Here is a 20,829-nt window from a genome sequence, read left to right as displayed (position 1 = left end):
TCCGCAATGTGTGGCAGGCTACGTGGCAAGTGGCAATCCGCAATGTGTGGCAGACTACGTGGCAAGTGGCAATCCGCAATGTGTGGCAGGTGACGTGGCAAGTGACAATCCGCAATGTGTGGCAGGCTACGTGGCAATCCGCAATATGTTGCAGGCAACGTGGCAAGTGACAATCCGCAATGTGTGGCAGGTGACGTGGCAAGTGGCAATCCGCAATGTGTGGCAGGCAACGTGGCAAGTGACAATCCGCAATGTGTGGCAGGTGACGTGGCAATCCGCAATGTGTGGCAGGTGACGTGGCAAGTCACAATCCGCAATGTGTGGCAGGTGACGTGGCAAGTGACAATCCCCAATGTGTGGCAGGTGACGTGGCAAGTGGCAATCCGCAATGTGGGTCAGGCAACTTGGCAAGTGACAATCCGCAATGTGTGGCAGGTGACGTGGCAAGTGGCAATCCGCAATGTGTGGCAGGCTACGTGGCAATCCGCATCTGGTGGCAGGCGACGTGGCAAGTGACAATCCGCAATGTGTGGCAGGTGACGTGGCAAGTCACAATCCGCAATGTGTGGCAGGTGACGTGGCAAGTGACAATCCCCAATGTGTGGCAGGTGACGTGGCAAGTGGCAATCCGCAATGTGTGGCAGGCAACGTGGCAAGTGACAATCCGCAATGTGTGGCAGGTGACGTGGCAAGTGACAATCCCCAATGTGTGGCAGGTGACGTGGCAAGTGGCAATCCGCAATGTGGGTCAGGCAACTTGGCAAGTGACAATCCGCAATGTGTGGCAGGTGACGTGGCAAGTGGCAATCCGCAATGTGTGGCAGGCTACGTGGCAATCCGCATCTGGTGGCAGGCGACGTGGCAAGTGACAATCCGCAATGTGTGGCAGGTGACGTGGCAAGTCACAATCCGCAATGTGTGGCAGGTGACATGGCAAGTGACAATCCCCAATGTGTGGCAGGTGACGTGGCAAGTGGCAATCCGCAATGTGTGGCAGGCAACGTGGCAAGTGACAATCCGCAATGTGTGGCAGGTGACGTGGCAAGTGACAATCCCCAATGTGTGGCAGGTGACGTGGCAAGTGGCAATCCGCAATGTGGGTCAGGCAACTTGGCAAGTGACAATCCGCAATGTGTGGCAGGTGACGTGGCAAGTGGCAATCCGCAATGTGTGGCAGGCTACGTGGCAATCCGCATCTGGTGGCAGGCGACGTGGCAAGTGACAATCCGCAATGTGTGGCAGGTGACGTGGCAAGTCACAATCCGCAATGTGTGGCAGGTGACGTGGCAAGTGACAATCCCCAATGTGTGGCAGGTGACGTGGCAAGTGGCAATCCGCAATGTGGGTCAGGCAACTTGGCAAGTGACAATCCGCAATGTGTGGCAGGTGACGTGGCAAGTGGCAATCCGCAATGTGTGGCAGGCTACGTGGCAATCCGCATCTGGTGGCAGGCGACGTGGCAAGTGACAATCCGCAATGTGTGGCAGGTGACATGGCAAGTGGCAATCTGCAATGTGTGGCAGGCTACGTGGCAAGTGACAATCCGCAATGTGTGGCAGGTGACGTGGCAAGTAACAATCCGCATTTGGTGACAAGTGACAATCCACATTTGGTGGCAGGCGACATGGCAAGTGACATCCTCAGGGCTCCCACTGATTCTGCATTATGGTGAGTTGAACCATTTAATTTTATATTACAATGTATTAATAGAAATAATGCGCTTCAATCATCCTGACACCATAACAACCATGGTGCCATAATGATTGAAGCGCCAATACCAGCCATTTCCCATATAAATTGCCCCCCAAAAAACATATTTTATAGCAGTGCCCCTCCCGAGATTAGACTCTGGATCCGCCCCTGACCTCACATTTGTGGTTTGAACACCATTTTCATATGTGGGTGAGACTTAAGTATGTGTTCGCTTCTGTGAGGCGATTCAGTTCGCATTGTGCGCTATACAAGTATTTAATTCATTCATTTATTCATTCATGCGAGCGAGACCACAGAACAAGTGCTATTACATCCCTTGTAATAGGAATATGGCATGATCAGTCCTCTTCACAGTGAGATATCTCACCTCTAGGCTGGGAAGCCAAAATAAAAAATAAAAGTAAAACGATCTCGGCTTCCCAGCCGAGATGGCACCATTTGTTTGAATGCAGAGGCCGAGCGTGACGTCATAACATCACGCGCCCAGCCTCTGAACGATCATAGAGACACTGGGAACCATCTGGTCCTCCAGAAATCTCTATGGTCACCATTCAGGGCCAGTGGATCCTGTCTCTGACTCACCAATGGAAGCGGTGAGTCGGTAGACGCATCGGTGGGAGGCAGGAGGGGGAGCATCCCCTCTCATTGCCAATAAAATGATGATCAAGCAGTGGAACAGCCGCTATGATTGTTCTTATGGTGTAGGGAATCGCTGACTGAAAAAGCTGATATCTGAACAATACCTGTACCTGCAGGAATCATTCAGATATACCCCAGCAAAGTCAAGGACGTCATATGACATACTGTCACGTACCTGGTGGAGATAGAGCTGGAGAAAGGGGCTTCTCTTGCAACTCATGTCCGACACCCCTGGTAGTATTGACAGGGAGTGAAGGACACAGAGTGGCATGAGGGCCGATGTAGTGGATGGTGCTGACTGGACCTTGGCAGGAACCAGGTGGCTGAAGAGCGCTGGGCAGTCTTTGAGAACCGGACCTCTGTATCGCTGGGTCAGAAAATGGAGACGTAGCCGGGACGAAAGCCAGGAGGTCATCAACAGCCGGACAGATCGGGTACCGAGACGAGAGGCAGAGGCAGGCCGGGTTTGGTACACAGACGGGCAGCAAGGTACAGGAACATTAGGCAGAAGCAGAGTCAAACACAAGCCGGGATCAAGTAGGCAGGCGGAGGTCAAGGAGAAGGTCCAGGTGAAGCTGGGTCAGATACAGGAAGCTGGAACAGATCAAGTAAACAAGCACTAGCTGAAAGACCATTCAGCAATGTTCATGTGTCAGTGTTCAGTTTAATTACGCTACTTGGTGCCCATACATGCACACGCATATTGGCACGCACCTGTGTGCTTGCCCGCGCATGCGCCAATGCAAGTCCCTCTTTGTACACACACTGGTGTACCCCCGTGCTTGTGTGCAGATGTGCGTCTGTTAGCCGGACTTCTCTTACATTGCCCCCCCAATGGGCAAGCTCTGGATACCCATCTGTAACCACTTTTCGGGGTGAGCCTTGAAAAATGCCTGTATCAGTCTCATAGCATGAAGGTTGGTCTCTGGTTCCCAAGAGTTGTCTTCAGGCCCTTAGCCTTTCCACTTGATTAGAAACTAGATCACGCTCCTTGTCTTCCTAATCGTCTCGACCTCATATTCCTTGTTACTGTCGATAATAGTAGATGCGGACGGACCTGACTCACGGCAAGGAAAAGGGTCTAACCTTGCAGTCTTTAGTAGGGAGACGTGGAAAACGGGATGAATCCTGTAAGTCTCTGGGAGTGAGAGCTCATAGGCAGCAGGATTGATCTGCCTTTTGACAGAAAAGGGCCGATGTATCTAGGTCCAAGTTTCCTTCCTCTTCAGGATACATGGGTGATAACGCATCGGGTTTTCTATTCTTGGAACCCGGTCTGAAGGTAATGTGGAAGGAGAAACGGGAAAAGAACAGTGCCCACCTGGCTTGATGTGGCCTCAATCGTCTGGCAGTTCTAAGATACTCAAGGTTTTTGTGATTGGTAAAGATCAAAATGGGGTATGCTGCTCCTTCCAGTAAATAATGCCATGCTTCTAGGGTTGTTTTTATGGCTCGTAATTCTCGGTCACCCACATCGTTGTTCTTCTCCGCAAGACTGAGTTTACTCGAGAAGAAGGCGATGGTGCTGGCTGGACCTTGGCAGGAACCAGGTGGCTGAAGAGCGCTGGGCAGGCTCTGAGAACCGGAGCTCTGTATCGCTGGGTCAGCAGATGGAGGCGTAGATGGGACGAAAGCCAGGAGGTCATCAACAGTCGGACAGAGCAGGGAGAGGCAGAGATGGGACACAGGTCGGGTTCGGTACACAGAAAGTACAGGAACATCAGGCTGAAGCAGAGTCAAACACAAGCCGGGATCAGGTAGGCAGGTGGAGGTCAAGGAGAAGGGTCAGTTGAAGCCGGATCAGATACAGGAAACTGGAATAGATCAGGTAAACAAGCACTAGCTGAAAGACCACTCAGCAATGTTCATGTGTCAGTGTTCAGTTTAAATAGGCTGCTTGGCGCCCACCCGTGTGCACACCCGTGCATTGGCACGCACCCGTGTGCACGCATTGGCGCGTGCCTGTGCACGCCAGCGCATGCGCCAGTACAAGTTCCTCTTTGTACACACACTGGTGTAGCCATGCTTGTGCGCGGATGCGTGTCTGTGAGCCGGACTTCTCTTACACGTACCTTGGGCAGAAAGAGGGAGGATTTGTAAGTATAGTATTTAAACTAATTCTAAAATAATTTTTTTTTGTTTAGATGAAAGAATCGATCTTCCGCAATGAATATATTTATTTATCCAGGTATGCCATTGATATGATTAAGGATACACACTGAAATGCGTAAGCTCTGTAGTTTTGGTTCCACACCTGGATTATTAAATGTATTCATTGCGAAAGATCAAGCTGCTGGCTTTCTTTCATTTACATGTTTGCTTGGGTGCTAGGTTGACACCACAAGCCAGTGCACCGTCTGCTCACCACCTCAGGGAATTACTACAGGTGTTTTCTACTATATTTTGATATTTTCATGTTTGTCTTGTGTTTTTGTTTTTTAAATTTGCCGCTAAAAGAGAATTGCTTCATACAACCCAACTTTTTTGGAATTAGGGTTGTTTTTTGCCAGCTTTTTGTTTGGTGCCCTGTCCCATATTTTTGAGATGGCTTGCTGCCATTTAAAAATAACCTTATTTTTTTTTAAAGCGGTAGTAAACTTTGTTTTTTGAAAAGTTGCTGACAGGCAGGGTATTAATGACAGACGAGACACTATCAGGCTCTTCTATCGAAAATGCTTCCGCTTACCTGTCAGCCGTCATATACACTGAGCCATGCATGTGCAGCTCAGTTAACATTTATGGCCCTGATCTGTGCCACCTCAATGTAATGTCATCACGATCCAGCCATTCAAGCGGCCAAAGGCACAGAGCCTGGAAGGAAGACTGGGCGAAGATGGGAGCACCCGGGACCTGCCAGATTGATCACAGCGCAGTTCTGGATGGCACGGTTTGACAGGTAAGTGTGCCTTAATATGCTAAGACAAAATAGAAAGGCGCATGAGAGGCTAACAAAACACACTGATAAAATAACTAAAAGTCTATAAAGTCCAGGGAGTATTCTGTACGTATGCAGCATTAGTAGCAGCCCCCTTGAGAGCGAAGCAGTCTCTGGAAGAACAACAGGAGAAAAGCAAGATGTGTCAAAAACTAAGTGCAGCAGAAAATGCAACGAATGGTATATTTAGTTAAAATCAGCCAAATGGCTACTCTCACTAATATAAAGATCAATAGGCATATAACAGTATAATAATGTGGTCACTCAGCAGGTCCCCAGGTCCCCGTGGATGGTGGTGTGTAGATGTTATTGCCATTTAGATCTGATGAAGAACCGGATACTTTGAAACGTTATCTCCATGTCCTGATGTCACTTCTGATGCAACTCAGAGTAGATTCCATGCTGGTTCCAAGACAACGAGACGGCTGTCTGGCTGGTTGTTCCTCTCCTCTCCTCTGGTGTTAACATCTACACACCACCATCCACTGATGACGCTGAGTGACCACAGTATTATACTAATATGCCTATTGATCTTTATATAAGTGTAAGTATAATGCCCTGTACACACGGTCGGACTTTCCGACGGAAAATGTGCGATCGGATCGTGTTGTCGGAAAATCCAATCACGTGTGGGCTCCATCAGACTTTTTCTGTCGGAATTTCCAACACACAAAGATTGAGAGCAGGATCTAAAATTTTCTGACAACAAAATACGATCGTTTAAATTCCGATCGTGTGTAGACAATTCCGATGGACAAAGTGCCACGCATGCTCAGAATAAATTACAAGATGAAAGCTATTGGCTATCTTTATAGTCCCGTCGTACATGTTCTACGTCACCTCGTTCTGAATGATCGGATTTTCTGACAACTTTCTGCGACCGTGTGTATGCAAGACAAGTTTGAGCCAACATCCGTCGGAAAAAAAATCTGATGGATTTTGTTGTCGAAATGTCTGATTGTGTGTACGGGGCATTAGTGTGAATAGCCATTGGACTGATTTTATTTAAATATACTATTCGTTGCATCTTTTGCTGCACTTAGTTTTTGGCACACCTTGCTTTTCTCCTATTGCCATAATATGCTAATATGCTGTGCACACTAGCAGATTATGGCATAACCCACCTGGGGACCCCCAAAAAGAAGAAATGAAAGCAAATTGTATATTTTCTCAGTTTAAACATTTGATGTTTTCTATTTTTAATTGTGAATGAAATATAGGTATATGAGATTCGCAAATCATTGTATTCCGTGTTTTTGTAGATTTTAGACAGGTTCACAACTTTTTTGGAATTAAAAATAATAATATAATAATTTTATACAATATACTGTATTTACATGGTGTCAATCATATTTGCTATTTACATATGCTGGCTTTTGCAGTGCTACACCATGGTTGTTCTTGTGTTAAATGGGATAAGTCAGCTGGTTAATCTTCAAACGTCTTTACTTAAGATAACAACAAAAATATGAAATAGAAAGCATAAAAAATACTTTATGGCACACACTGCAATTATGCATTATACAATCTCTTTAAGAGAAGCTGCTATGATCACAATCACAATTTCCAATTTTTTTATTTCAGAAACGTACTGTAACAAACAAGTATTATGCTTAGCATGCACCGAGGCATGAAACTCATGTTTTTTTTTAACTTCATAATTATTTTATTGTACTTTCAAAAGTACATCAATATTCCAAAATAAATCTTATATTTATCAGCACATACTGTACATAGATGGGTGTATAGGTTGCTAAGGCATAGAATTAGGTTAAGGTGACAAGACATATTAACAGGCTTAATAAAAAGCTAAGGTTTCCTCTAGAAAAGTATGGGGTGCAGTAGATTTGGATATGCTCCCATGTTGTCCTATGCAAAATGTTATTGTTTGCATTCAGTGTGTTAGGCCAGAAGATAAGAAATAAGTAGCTTGAACCATTTGTAGATGGGAGAGACAAGTAAGGCTAGGTTTTTTGGAACCCAAGTGTAATTCCTTAGGCCCGAATGTCCAGTGAGGTATGGTGGGCTTGCGCCCATATAGATGCTTGAAGCACCAGGTGTGTATTGGGGGTTGGGTTGGGAAAGGGATTATTATAGATATGAGAAGGGGGAAAGGAAAGTTTGAACATGGGTGCTACATAGAACCAGGATGGTATAGTGAAATGGGGTAAAACAAAAAGGGACAGGGATGTGACAAGAGGGTATATGGGGGTGGACCTCTGCTAAGGTTTTATACCCGCCTTGTGGGTTTTGGGATATTGCATGTAGCTAGCTTATGGGCAAAAAATACAAATGTGGGTTTGTGTAGGGGCATGAAGTAATGGTATTCCATGTTCCTTTTCTGGTATGGAGAGACGAGACATTGTGTTCTCAAACTTTTGTTTTGTACATTTAGTTCCACTTTAACGCCAGAAGTGCTGAAGTTCCAGGCATGGTTACCAAATAGTGATCATATAGTCTTTTAACCCTCCCCTACACTCTCCAAAATGAAAACAAAATTGGCAATTTTGCCTTGGGTGCCAAAGGACCTTGTCCTGGCACTGAACACAGCCTCTGATCACCTAAAGTGACATTGAATCTGTCAAATCACTTTAGGCCATGTTTTGTAGCCTGTTCCTATGTTGCAAGGTTCTGCCACCTTGACCGACCTCTGAGTCATAATGTACATGTTCTAAAGGTGTTATAATAGTTATATTTAGTCTTTCTGTTACAAAGCTTCTTATGCCGCGTACACACGAGCGGACTGTATGGCGTACTTAGTTCGTCATACAATCCGACGGACAGTCCGTCGTACTTTCCACTGAACGGACTTGACCACACACGGATGCACAAACAGTCCGTCGAAAGCTTGCGCGATGACATGTACAGCACGTACGACGGGACTAGAAATAGGAAGTCCAAGACACAGTAAAGCACCCTTCCGCCGTGTAAATCCTTTCTGGGCATGCGCCATTCTTAGTCCGTCGAACTAGCATACTGACGACCGTACTGTCCACTGAAACCAAAGTACGACGGACAGAATTTCGAAAAAACCGAAATTCTTAGTACGCCGGACTGCACGCTGAAAAAGTCCGCTGAAGCCCACACACGAGCGGATTGTCCGCTGAAATGTGTTTCGACGGACTAAGTACGCCATACAGTCCGCTCGTGTGTACGCGGCATTATAACTCGAACATGCATTGACTGCACAATATATAATGAGACCTGTAATTGTCATACTAATAAGTTCTTTTTTTGCTAGGACCTTCTCAACAATTCAAAGTTTATAAGGCAACAATAGGGTTTCTGTTTGTGGTACCACTAGGTCAAGTCACATCTTATTCATGCATGCATGATCAACCACTAAACTGTAATTTTTAAGTCAGTATTTTCTGCAGTGTTTAATACACAACTCAAAAATAAAGTCAGCTTTTTTTTAAATGTACTGTATTCCCTCCTGTTTTTTTAGGGAATTAAGACATTAAACTGATGTTTTAGATGTGGAATAAAAGTCAAATGGAGAAGACAGTCACCACTAAACACTCAATGATTCATATGATCTTTATGTCATTAATATTAAATAGAAACTCACCTAATACAATGATATCATCATCCAGATAAATGACTTTCTCGTGTTCCTGGATTACCAGTGGTAGGTAGAAACGTACAAAGTTCAGCTTTGTGAAAAAATGAAAACAAAATACATAAATTAGGATAACATAAAACTGCTAATAAAGTTTTTACAAACATATCACAGCTCCAATTAAGCTTAGCAATTAAACTTTTTGTAATAGGAGCGTTTGAATACTTATCATCCGGAAGGTGGCAAGTCTGAAAACCTCTCTCTCTAAGCCCTTGTACACGGTCAGACATTCCGACAGAAAATGTCCGATTGGACCGCGTTGTCGGATAATTCGACCATGTGTGGGCTCCATCGGACTGTTTCCGTCGGAATATCCGACCGACAAAGTTTTAGAGCTAGGCTATAACATTTTCCGACAACATGGTCTGATGGGACTTTGTCCTATAGTTTGTAGACAATTCTGATCGGACAAAGTGCCAGGCATTCTCAGATCAAATTCCTAGACCAAAGCTATTGGCTACTAGCATGAACGTAGTCCGGTCGTAACGAAATAATGTCACCACGTTCTGAACGATCAGATTTTCCGACAACTTTGTGCGACCGTGTGTATGCAACACAAGTTTCGGACAAAATCCGTTGGACAAAATCCAACGGATTTTGTTGTCGGAATGTCCGACCGTGTGTACAAGGGCTTTGCCAGTCCCCTGCCACACATAAAATGGTTCCTCTCTTTGGCACCTAATGCCTTGTACACATGATTAGAAAATCGGACAAAAAATATCACTATTGAATCGATCGTCAGATAATCTGTTTGTTAGTACACAGCTTTCGAGAGCCGATCGTGACAGTTCATGCTAAATACTCCGAAGGGACAAACACAAAAAATGTTCTCAAACGGTACCAGAATGAATGATTTTCATAAAAAAAATTGGAAAACCAAGACCACGCTCGGAAACGAAAGACTAGATTACAGTACAATACAACACATTAAATCACTGCCAAAGTTGTATTCTGTCGTACAAGAATTTTTGTAACTTTAGTAACCTCTTCATTTTCGATATAATTGCTAGCATGCAAGAAAAAAAAAATGGACCATCATTCGTCCAATATTCTCATTGTGTGTAGGAGGCTTTAGTGACTACTATATCTTTCAGTGATACCATTACTGTATCATGTAGTGACGTAAGAGCATCAAAACTCCTGAGATCTGTAGTGCTTGAAGACAGCAGATTTTCAAATGGGCGCCTGCTGGATAGGAAAGTATTCAGAGGCTTCTATTGCATGGAACTTTACAACATTTTTTTTTAGTCAATAGAGTGGCTTTAAAGTGAAATAATGTAATGGTCACTGAATACAACAAATTATCAGTGACAAAAAAAAACTGACTTACTGCTACTCACTACTAGGTTTTTTTTCCCATTCAACCCAGCAGGCTGAACGAAAAAAAAAATGACAGCTCAGGAGGAGCCGCTGTATTATGCAATGTTAGTACAGCAACCTCCCCTGCTGTGCTTTTGTGTTCTGACAGTGTGTTAGGCTGGATTCACGCCTATGCATTTTTAGTGCTTTTTGCATTTTGCAGATTTGCACTACAGTCCATTTAACATTGTTTCCTATGGAACACGTTCTGTAGTGCAAATCTGCAAAATGCAAAAAGCACTAAAAATGCATAGGTGTGAATCCAGCCTTAAGCCACGTACACACGATCAAACAATCCGGTGGAAAAGTCCGGCGGACTCAAGTCCGCCGGACAATCCGCCCGTGTGTGGGCACCGGCGGAGTTTTCTTACCCTCGCATTTCGGCGGACAATACGGCCGTGTGTGTGCTAGTCCGGCGGACAATGCGGCCATGTGTGTGCTAGTCTGCCGTACTTTTGAAATGAACTGACTTTTCCTGCTCGGAGAAAAGTCTGCTCATTTTGAGCGTGGCTCCAGGTAGCCAGGACCAGCGAAGGAGGCGTCGCTGGCACCATCACCTGGTATGGAGTTAAAGAGGAATCCCTACGCTGAAAAAACGGCGTGGGGGTCCCCCCCCTAGGTCCATATCAGACCCTTATCCGAGCATGCTACCCGGCCGGTCAGGAGCCATACCAGGCTGCGTGCCCTCAACATGGGGGGGTGCTTTGGGGAAGGGGGGCCGCGTGTCCCCCCACCCCACAGCACCTTGTCCCCATGTTGATGAGGACAAGGGCCTCTTCCCGACAACCCTGGCCGTTGGTTGTCGGGGTCTGCGGGCAGGGGGCTTATCGGAATCCGGGACCCCCCTTTAATAAGGGGGCCCCCGGATCCTGGCCCCCCACCCTATGTGAATGAGTATGGTGTACAATGTACCCCTACCCTTTCACCTGTGAAAACAATGAAAGGCATGCGGGATGCGGCAACTTATATAGGGACATCGCCGGGTGATGTCCCCGCCCATTATCCCTCTGGCAGCAGAGGTTGCTTGGAACAATGAGGCCCTCGTGGCTGCTTTTTCTCATGGTCTCTCGGATTCCATCAAGGATGAGATAGCAGCCCGAGATATACCCACTGAGCTGGAGAGCTTGATCTCCTTTGCCATCCTCATTGACTCCAGACTCAGAGAAAGACTGTCTCTTAAGGAGTGCTTGCAGAAGCCTCCTGTATGTTTGCCTCCGAGCTTTGTAGTCCCACCTATGCCTCCCTCACCTCCCATGCGTCCTGACACCGAGTCGGTCAGTGAAGAGGAACCCATGCACCTGGGCTTCACGCTTCTCTCTGCGGATGAGAGAGCCTTTAGGAGGAGGGAGAGATTGTGCCTTTATTGTGGCCAGGCAGGTCACTTTTTGAAGTCTTGTCCTACCCGTCCAGGGAACGCCCGAACCTTGAGGTCCTGGAGGTCCTGTCATGGACAGACTTTAGGTGGCGTTGTTTGGTCCCAAATTATCCAGAAGGATAAGCCCCTGGTTTCGGTCACCCTTTCTTGGGCTAAGTCGTCCATCGAAATACAGGCTCTAATCGACTCTGGGGCTGCAGGCCTATTCATTGATGCTGCATTTCTTTCGCAGCACTCAATTCCGCTGCAGCTGCATGACACTCCACTTGCCATTGAGGCTCTTTACGGGAGACCTTTACAGCCTGCCCATGTGACTCATGAGACGGTTCCATTGTCCATGGCCGTAGGGGCTCTTCACCATGAGATAATCCAATTCCAAGTTATTTTCTCACCCAGGTTTCCGCTGGTTATTGGTTATCCTTGGTTAAAGAGGCACAACCCCTCTTTTGATTGGCTCTGTGCTGAGGTTCTCTCCTGGTCACCACAATGCAGTGACACATGCTTCCTGAAGGTATTCAAGGTCCTGTGCACCTCTTCACTCCCCTCCCTGCCGGAGGAGAACTGCGATTTTAGCAATGTCTTTGATAAAGGTCAAGCCGGTAGTTTGCCTCCACACCGGTCTTATGATTGCGCAATTGATCTTTAACTTGTTGCCATACCTCCTCGTGGCCGGGTTTACCCTTTGTCGGTCTTGGAGGATAAGGCCATGGAGGAGTATGTTGCTGACACACTTTCTCGAGGTTTCATTCACAAATCCTCGTCTCCTGCTGGTGCTGGTTTTTTCTTTGTGAAGAAGAGGAGCGGTGAACTGAGACCTTGTATAGATTATAGGGGTCTCAATCGTGTCATGATTAAAAATGTCTACCCGATTCCATTGATTACAGAGTTATTTGACCGCCTCAAGGGAGCAACGGTTTTCACAAAGCTTGACTTGAGAGGGGCATACAATCTCGTGCGCATTAAGGAGGGCGACAAGTGGAAAACTGTGTTTAATACCAGAACAGGCCATTATGAATACCTGGTAATGCCTTTTGGCCTTTGTAATGCCCCGGCAGTTTTCCAGGAATTTATTAACGATGTCCTCCGAGATTTGTTGCAGTTATGTGTGGTGGTTTATTTCAATGATATCCTCATATTTTCCAAGTCCCTGGAGAGCCATCACACAGATGTCTGTCATGTGCTTCAGGAACTAAGAGAGAACAATCTCTATTGTAAACTGGAGAAGTGCGAGTTCCATCGTGAACAGGTTACATTCCCCTGCTGTTTTTTTCAATGGACCCAGAGAAACTTTCGGCAGTCCTACAGTGGCCTCGACCCGTGGGTTTACATCCTCTGCAGCATTTTCTGGGTTTCGCCAACTACTATCGGAAGTTTATTCGTAACTTCTCGTCTCTGGTCAAGCCCCTGACTGATATGACCAGAAAGGACGGTAATCCACAGAGTTGGTCTCCAGAGTCCATTAAGGCCTTTGAGACCCTCAAGGCTGCCTTTGTTCCTGCTCCTGTGTTGGCACATCCTGATCCTACGTTGTCTTTTATCCTAGAAGTTGATGCTTCTGAGACTGGAGTTGGCACCCTTCTGTCTCAACGTCCTAATTCTGAGAGTGCTGAGTGCAATTATGAGATTGGTGACAGAGAGCTGTTGGCGATCATTTTAGCCCTGAAAGAATGAAGACATCTCCTTGAAGGTACCACTGTGCCTGTTCTTATTCTTACTGACCATAAGAATCTTACATTCTTGTCTGAGGCTAAGCGACTCTCTCCCAGAACGGCGCGATGGGCTCTTTTCTTGTCCAGCTTTAATTACATTGTCTCATTCTTACCCAGTACTAAGAATGTAAGGGCTGATGCCTTGTCACGACAATTTTCCTTCACTTCCAAGTCGGAGTCGGTTCCGGTTCCTATGATTTCTCCTGATCGTAGCTTGACTACGGTTCGCACCAGTCTTACTTTTCCTTTGGGTGACAAAATTCTTGCTGCTAAGGTCCATGCTCCTCCTGAGAAACCTTGTGACCACTGCTTTTTCCCAGAGAGTCTCCGTACTGCTGTGCTCCAGACTTACCATTCTCCCAAGGCAGCTGGCCATCCTGGGAAGAATCAACTCTTTTGGGCCATTTCCCAACAATTCTGGTGGCCTAGTCTATGGGCTGATGTTACTGCCTTCGTAGCTGCCTGTCCCGTTTGTGCTCAGACTAAGACGCCACGACACCTTCCAGTGGGCCTCCTACAACCCATACCCAGTGGAGAGAGGCCCTGGACTCACCTGTCAATGGATTTCATTGTGGAGTTGCCCATCTCCCAAGGCAACACTGTTACCCTTATGGTGATTGACCGGTTCTCAAAGATGTGTCATTGTATTCCACTTAAGCAGTTGCCTACCTCTAAGGAACTGGCTTCCATTTTTGCACGGGAGATCTTTCGCTTACATGGGCTACCCAAGGTGATTGTCTTGGACAGGAGCAGTCAGTTTGTCTCCCCGTTCTGGCGAGCCTTTTTTGCACAGTTGGGAATCCAGCTTGCGTTCTCTTCTGAGTATCACCTGCAGTCTAATGGGGCTGCAGAGCGAGCCAATCAGTCCTTGGAGCAATTCCTATGTTGCTATATTTCTGACCATCATAACAACTGGTCTGACCTATTACCTTGGGCAGAGTTTGCTCACAACAGTGCCTTGAATTCTGCCTCCCGATTACCTCCATTTATGGCGAATTATGGTTTCCAACCTTCCATGTTGCCTGACTCGTTTGTTCCGCAGAGTATTCCTGTGTTAGAGGAGCATCTCCGTGGTCTTTGTTCCACTTGGGTACAAGTTCAGGAGGCTTTGCGTCATGCTAATGATAGGTACAGACTCCATGCTGACCGCAGACGCCTGCCTGCGCCTTCCTACCAGGTTGGGCACAGGGTCTGGCTGTCATCTCGCAACCTCTGGCTTCGGGTTCCCTTACTGAAGTTTGCACCTCGGATTATTGGGCCTTTCCGTATCCTTCGCAGGATTAACCCAGTGGCTTACGCGTTGGACCTTCCTCCTAGTATGCGCATCTCAAATGTGTTTCATGTCTCCTTATTGAAACCGTTGGTCTGCAACCGATTTATCACCTCGTTGCCACGTCCTCACCCTATTCAGGTTGAGAACCATGAGGAGTATGAGGTAGAATCCATTGTTGACTCCCGTAGGTTCCGTGGGCGCATACAGTACCTGGTGCATTGGAAGGGGGACCGTCCGGAGGAACGCTCCTGGGTTTCATCCTCGGATGTACATGCCCCTGTCCTCCTCCGCGAGTTCCATAGACATTTTCCCCTCAAGCCCGGTGGCCCTCCGAGGGAGAGGGGTCATTGAGGAGGGGGTAATGTCAGGGCTGGCTAAGCCCTTCTTTCTCTGGGCTGGCTGCTCAGCTGTCAGCTAATTGCCAGCTCCCATCTCTCTCCACAGTTACCAGCTGTTCCTTATCCAGCTCGTCTGACCTGCCTACTTAAAGCTGTCCCGCTCACTTCATATCGTGCTTCGCCTTGGTCACATCACAAGAAACCATCTCCTGTGGTTCTGTTCAAAGACTGGATTGCTGACATCCCTTCTGGCTCCTTATCCTGCTTGCTGTTGCTCTACTTGGATCCCTGACTTCTGGCCTGGCTGATTACCCGATCTGGTTATTGAACTCTGGACTGGCTGACTACTCGATCTGGTTACTGGACTCTGGCTATGCTTTGACTACGCTTTCTCTATTTAAATTTTTATTTTTATTTAATAAGCAAGTGTGATTTAATTATACTTCTGTCTCGGTCTGATTTATGGTTCCTGACAAGGAGGAGGGGACTGTACAGGGGAGATGACAGATCACTGTTCATACTCTGTCTACACACAGATCACGGTTTTCAGTGTGCCCTAAGCGATCGCCGGAGCTCGGCGGTGATTGTGACTACTGGCTAAAAAATGAAGCAACATAATATAACGGCAATTCGCCATGTTGCTGCAGTACAACTGCAGCAACTGGTCAGCAAGCGGTTAAGGGGATTGTGGTTTTAAAAATCACGTTTTAAAAATTGCAGGAAGACTTCCCATTGGCCCTTGGTCTCTGGGAAGGTCAGGTGACCACTGTATCTGGGTTTTCTGTGTGGAATTTCAAATAAACAGGGGGTTCTGAGCCCCAGAGGTTCAGTCGCCTCAGTAGCAACAGCTGTGATGTGTTTCCTCCCACCCTCCCTAAGTCGCAGCTAAGAAATTTATTATGTGGCTAGTGTCACTTTTCAAGGGGGACAGTTTATTTTAAACAAAGTTAAACAAATTATTTATAGGTGATGAAGTTATATGCTGAAAGTGGGTAGATTCCCCTTTTTTTAATTATACAGCTTGAGCCATAGTGGCTGAGCTATTTTACGTGTTCTAAAGTTTAACTTTTAATATTTATTTATTAAAGCCAATAATAAATAAATATTTTTCCAATCAAAGGTTTTATTGTGTTTTATTGTGTTTTAATTTTGCTGACTACTAGCCCATATGCAAACTGCAACCTGCATAGCTGTGAAGCAGGCCTGAAGGGTCCACCTAACTATCTACTGATTGATTGGATAGCTCAAGTAGGACCTATTATTACCTATTTGTTTGGTAGAGTAAAGTTGATTGTATAACAATTGTACATTCAGACTGTAACTTGTATGGCGACCCTTATAGCCTGTACACACGATCCAAAAATCGGAGGACAGATCGTCCGTTTTGTTTTTTTTGCATGCTAGTCGCATATCAAAAATGGAGAGGTTACTAAAGGTGCGAAAATTCTCATACGACAGAATAAAAAATCGGAAGTGATGTCACTTGTTGTAGTGTATTTGTATTGTATTTTTGGACAACAACTGTACTGATTAAACAAAAATCATATGATCTGGTATAGACAAAAGATATATCTATAGAAAAGGCTAGTGGTCATGTATAACTGAAACTTAAAAAAGGTACCACATCCCAGTTTAGAAATTTGAATGAAGAAGGGGGAAATAGATGAAGGGGACTGGAGGGTAACCAACCCCCGGGACTTTCTTGACGGTACCAGATATATATAAGCAAAGAGTAAAATCAATAGAATTTTATTTGATGTACAAAAGACATTTCTCACATAGGACCAACAATTATGTCCATATATAAAAAGAATGACAAATACAAAAGCTAATACAGAAGCTTGTATAACTCCACAGATTACCACATTTTTGTAAATGATTAAGCCTGCATTGTTTCTTTCCTACATGTTTCGCTCTCTTGAGCTTCCTCAGGACAATTGCAGCATATGACAGTACGTGGAAAACTGAAAATATACAAAACATAAAACATAAAAATTCCATATATATGTAGAAACCCAGGGGGACACCTAAAGTGTCTTCCCATTGGTCTACCACAATCAGTTGAATAAATCTGGTAGTGTATTCATTCCAATCGCTTTTCTACCCAGAAAGAAATGAATTGACTACCTTGGCAGTAATGAAAAAACAGGACATAATTGAAATAAATTTGGAATAAATCATTACTTGATTGATTAGGAACAGACGCTCACTTGTTAACGGTGGCCTCCTACATTCATTAAATAGACTGATAATGATATAATTCTCCAATTCAGAGATTATGATTTCAGTTGCAGACAAAAACATGAAAAATAAAAAAAATAATAAAAGAACAAAACACAGAAAAATCTTACCCCATAGGGTTTGTGAATTGGTGTGATTCAAAATCGTTGTTAGTGGATAATAAAAATAGCTTAGACGAGAAGATTTCTCCTTTTTATCCACCAGAGCAGGTGGAATATGGTGAAAGCAGCGCTAGTGATCCCCAGTATTCTCCATGAGTCTGCAGAGGCGCGAGAGAATTATATACTATAATTAAGCCATTTGGGTATAACACCCTTATGGCAAAAAGTCAATGGTAAAAAGACCAACATACCTGGACTGAGCCCAGAAATGGCTGGAATGGAACCAGTTCTATATTGCCAATGCCCGTAGATTGCTTGTATCGTCAGATGGGAAATAGCAAATACGTAAGGTGCTAATCTGTAGATCTAAAAAATCAAAACATAGAAGGCAAGAGCCACCTTCTTATTATTGCTGCATCCCTGCTTTAAAGGCATGAGTTAAATAAGTCTGGTTAGGGCCGAACGGATCACCAGATCACAAGTCCCATCCAGAGCTGTGATGTTCTTACCTGTTGCAAAGTAAAATGACTCCACTGAAAGTGGGTTTGGCTATTTCGCCGTTGGGGAACAAACCCGCGTGTCCTCTCCCGTCGCTTGCATTATCGGCACTGACGGGACCGGCTTCTTATCTTGCGCCTCCAGCTGCGGGCACATCTATAGCGAAGACCTAATGACTGCGCGTACGTTCCGTATTGCGCATGCACGGAAGACGTGAAACACGTTCGTACCGTGCCTCGGCCATTTTGGTATCTGGCCGAAGTCAGGAAATTTGCCAGCAGTTGTTTGATCCTATACCCGCGTTTTCATTGAACCAAACGTTCGTTGAAAGCAGGTGACTTATAATAGAGCTGGGCACTCTGCCCTAATCTTGTTTGACAAATAGTAAAGGCAAGTTACAGGTCTATATGTAAATATGTAAATATGTAAATGTATGGGGAGGAGGAGAGTGGCCTAATACAATCGCCAGTCCCCAACTAGTCCCCGATTTTTCAATGGTGGCCAAAAAAAAAAAAAAGAAAGCCACAGAATTATTAGCAACTAATAGGCAATTCAGGACTTCGCATTAAAGAAACAGGGCAGGTTGACCAAGCCCATAACTGGTTATAAATGGGTTAAAGGTCAAACCCGCCCCGGGGTGCCCGTACAGACTCACTGAAAATAGAGGACACATAGAGGATCACCTATCGCATATATAATATTCACCATAGTCTTTTGAATGTTCAGTATGAACAGAAAGATATTCAAAATTCATATATATTCATATACATATTTTTATATTATTACACATCCCAGGGGAGATAAAAGAGAAAGAAAAAAAAAAAAAAAAGGAATTTATCTAAAATTCTAAATTCTAAAGAAAAGGTTTAAAGCTAATGGCATCATTGAGTCCAGGCGATCGAGTGGCTTCCAAATTAAATATCCATCGGGTCTCTCGTTGCAAGAGAGTGTGGTTATAATCACCACCTCTCTCTCCCGGAGGGACATATTCCAATGGAAAAAAATGCATGAGGCTATCATTGAAATGATGATACAAACCGAAATGTCGGCTGATTGGGGTTTCCATCTTCTTCCCCTGCACCAGGGACACATGGTCCCTGATGCGGTGGAAGAAGGGACGTTTTGTTTTTCCCACATAGAAAGCATTGCATTGACAGATCATGATGTACACCACTCCCACTGATTGACATGTCACACCGAATTTGGGCCTAAATAGATGACCGTTGGGTAGGCGTATAGATCCTGATGCATGTAAGTATCTACAAAACCCACATTTGTGGCAAGGGGCACATCCTGTTTTTTTCCGCCCTGTCGTCAGAGGCGGGGAGAAGTGGCTTTGTACCAAGGAATCCTTGAGAGATCGTGATCTCCTCTAGGTTATGCCCGGATATTCCGGGAGATATTTAGCTAAGAGTGGGTCCCCTCTCAGGAGATACCAGTATCTCTGAAGGACTCCTCTTATTTGCAAATGTTGCTCATTGAATGTGGTGATGAATCTAACCTCACCAGTGGTCCGAGGTGGTCTATGACTATGTATTAAAGAGGCCCTGTTCTGTTTTCTAGCCTGCGTATATGCCCTTTTTAAGCTCTTGTTGCTGTAGCCCCTTTGTCGAAGGCCCAGCCTTAAGTTCCTAGCTTCTAGGGCAAAGTCTTCATGGTTGCTGCAATTTCGTCTCAGACGGAGGTATTGTCCGTATGGGATACTCGCTATCAGAGGGGACGGGTGTGAACTGGATGCATGTAAGAGCGAATTTGCCGCGGTGGTTTTCCGGTGGAGAGTAGACTGAATCCCTCCCCCCAAGTCAGTAAATATTTGCACGTCAAGGAAAGTTATCCTAGAAAGACTCTTTTCCATGGTGAATTTTAAATTAAAGGAATTAATCCCCAACAAATTCACAAAGGTATCCAAGTCATTCTCACTACCCGTCCAAATAAGGAAAATGTCGTCAATAAATCTTCGCCACATTGGTATAAAATCGAAAAATCGCTGCAGATTTTCTTGGCGAAAGATTTGGCGCTCCCAACCCCCCAGGTACAGGTTGGCATAAGAGGGGGCACATTTGGTCCCCATAGCCACCCCCTGCACCTGGAGGTGGTGGGAGCGCCCGAACATAAAAATATTATTAGTGAGAATGAAATGTAACAGATCCAGTATGAATTTGGTATAGTTGGGAGGGATGCGCCCATCTGAGCCCTTAACTATCCGGACCCCCAAATCATGGGGTATCGAATTGTAAAGGGCCTCTACATCCAAGGTCACTAGCCAGGTCCCCTCCGATAGCGAGATCCCATCCAGGGCCCTTAGCAAATCAGAGGTGTCCCGCAGGTAGGACGTCAAGTCCTCTACATAGGGACGTAAGAATTGGAGAATTATATCATTATCAGTCTATTTAATGAATGTAGGAGGCCACCGTTAACAAGTGAGCGTCTGTTCCTAATCAATCAAGTAATGATTTATTCCAAATTTATTTCAGTTATGTCCTGTTTTTTCATTACTGCCAAGGTAGTCAATTCATTTCTTTCTGGGTAGAAAAGCGATTGGAATGAATACACTACCAGATTTATTCAACTGATTGTGGTAGACCAATGGGAAGACACTTTAGGTGTCCCCCTGGGTTTCTACATATATATGGAATTTTTATGTTTTATGTTTTGTATATTTTCAGTTTTCCACGTACTGTCATATGCTGCAATTGTCCTGAGGAAGCTCAAGAGAGCGAAACATGTAGGAAAGAAACAATGCAGGCTTAATCATTTACAAAAATGTGGTAATCTGTGGAGTTATACAAGCTTCTGTATTAGCTTTTGTATTTGTCATTCTTTTTATATATGGACATAATTGTTGGTCCTATGTGAGAAATGTCTTTTGTACATCAAATAAAATTCTATTGATTTTACTCTTTGCTTATATATATCTGGTACCGTCAAGAAAGTCCCGGGGGTTGGTTACCCTCCAGTCCCCTTCATCTATTTCCCCCTTCTTCATTCATATGATCTGGTATCATATGAGAAAAATTTTTTGTGTT

General features: G+C 45.1%; 1 protein-coding gene across 1 annotated transcript in view; it reads right to left on the bottom strand.

Moving 5' to 3' along the window:
• GLT8D2 (glycosyltransferase 8 domain containing 2) overlaps nt 1-20,829 on the bottom strand; it is a 72,427-nt gene that overhangs the window by 29,607 nt on the left and 21,991 nt on the right. Inside the window, exon 7 of the mRNA XM_077472123.1 lies at nt 8,859-8,943. Coding sequence (XP_077328249.1) covers nt 8,859-8,943 — 85 coding nt within the window. The remainder of the gene's footprint in view (nt 1-8,858; nt 8,944-20,829) is intronic.

This window comes from Lithobates pipiens, unplaced genomic scaffold, assembly GCF_037356315.1.
Source record: "Lithobates pipiens isolate NorthernLeopardFrog02 unplaced genomic scaffold, aLitPip1_a1.2 Scaffold_8, whole genome shotgun sequence".
In the NCBI taxonomy this organism is placed as follows: domain Eukaryota; kingdom Metazoa; phylum Chordata; class Amphibia; order Anura; family Ranidae; genus Lithobates; species Lithobates pipiens.
Note: the sequence above shows the minus strand (reverse complement) of the source record. Positions and strands in the feature narration are given on the sequence as shown.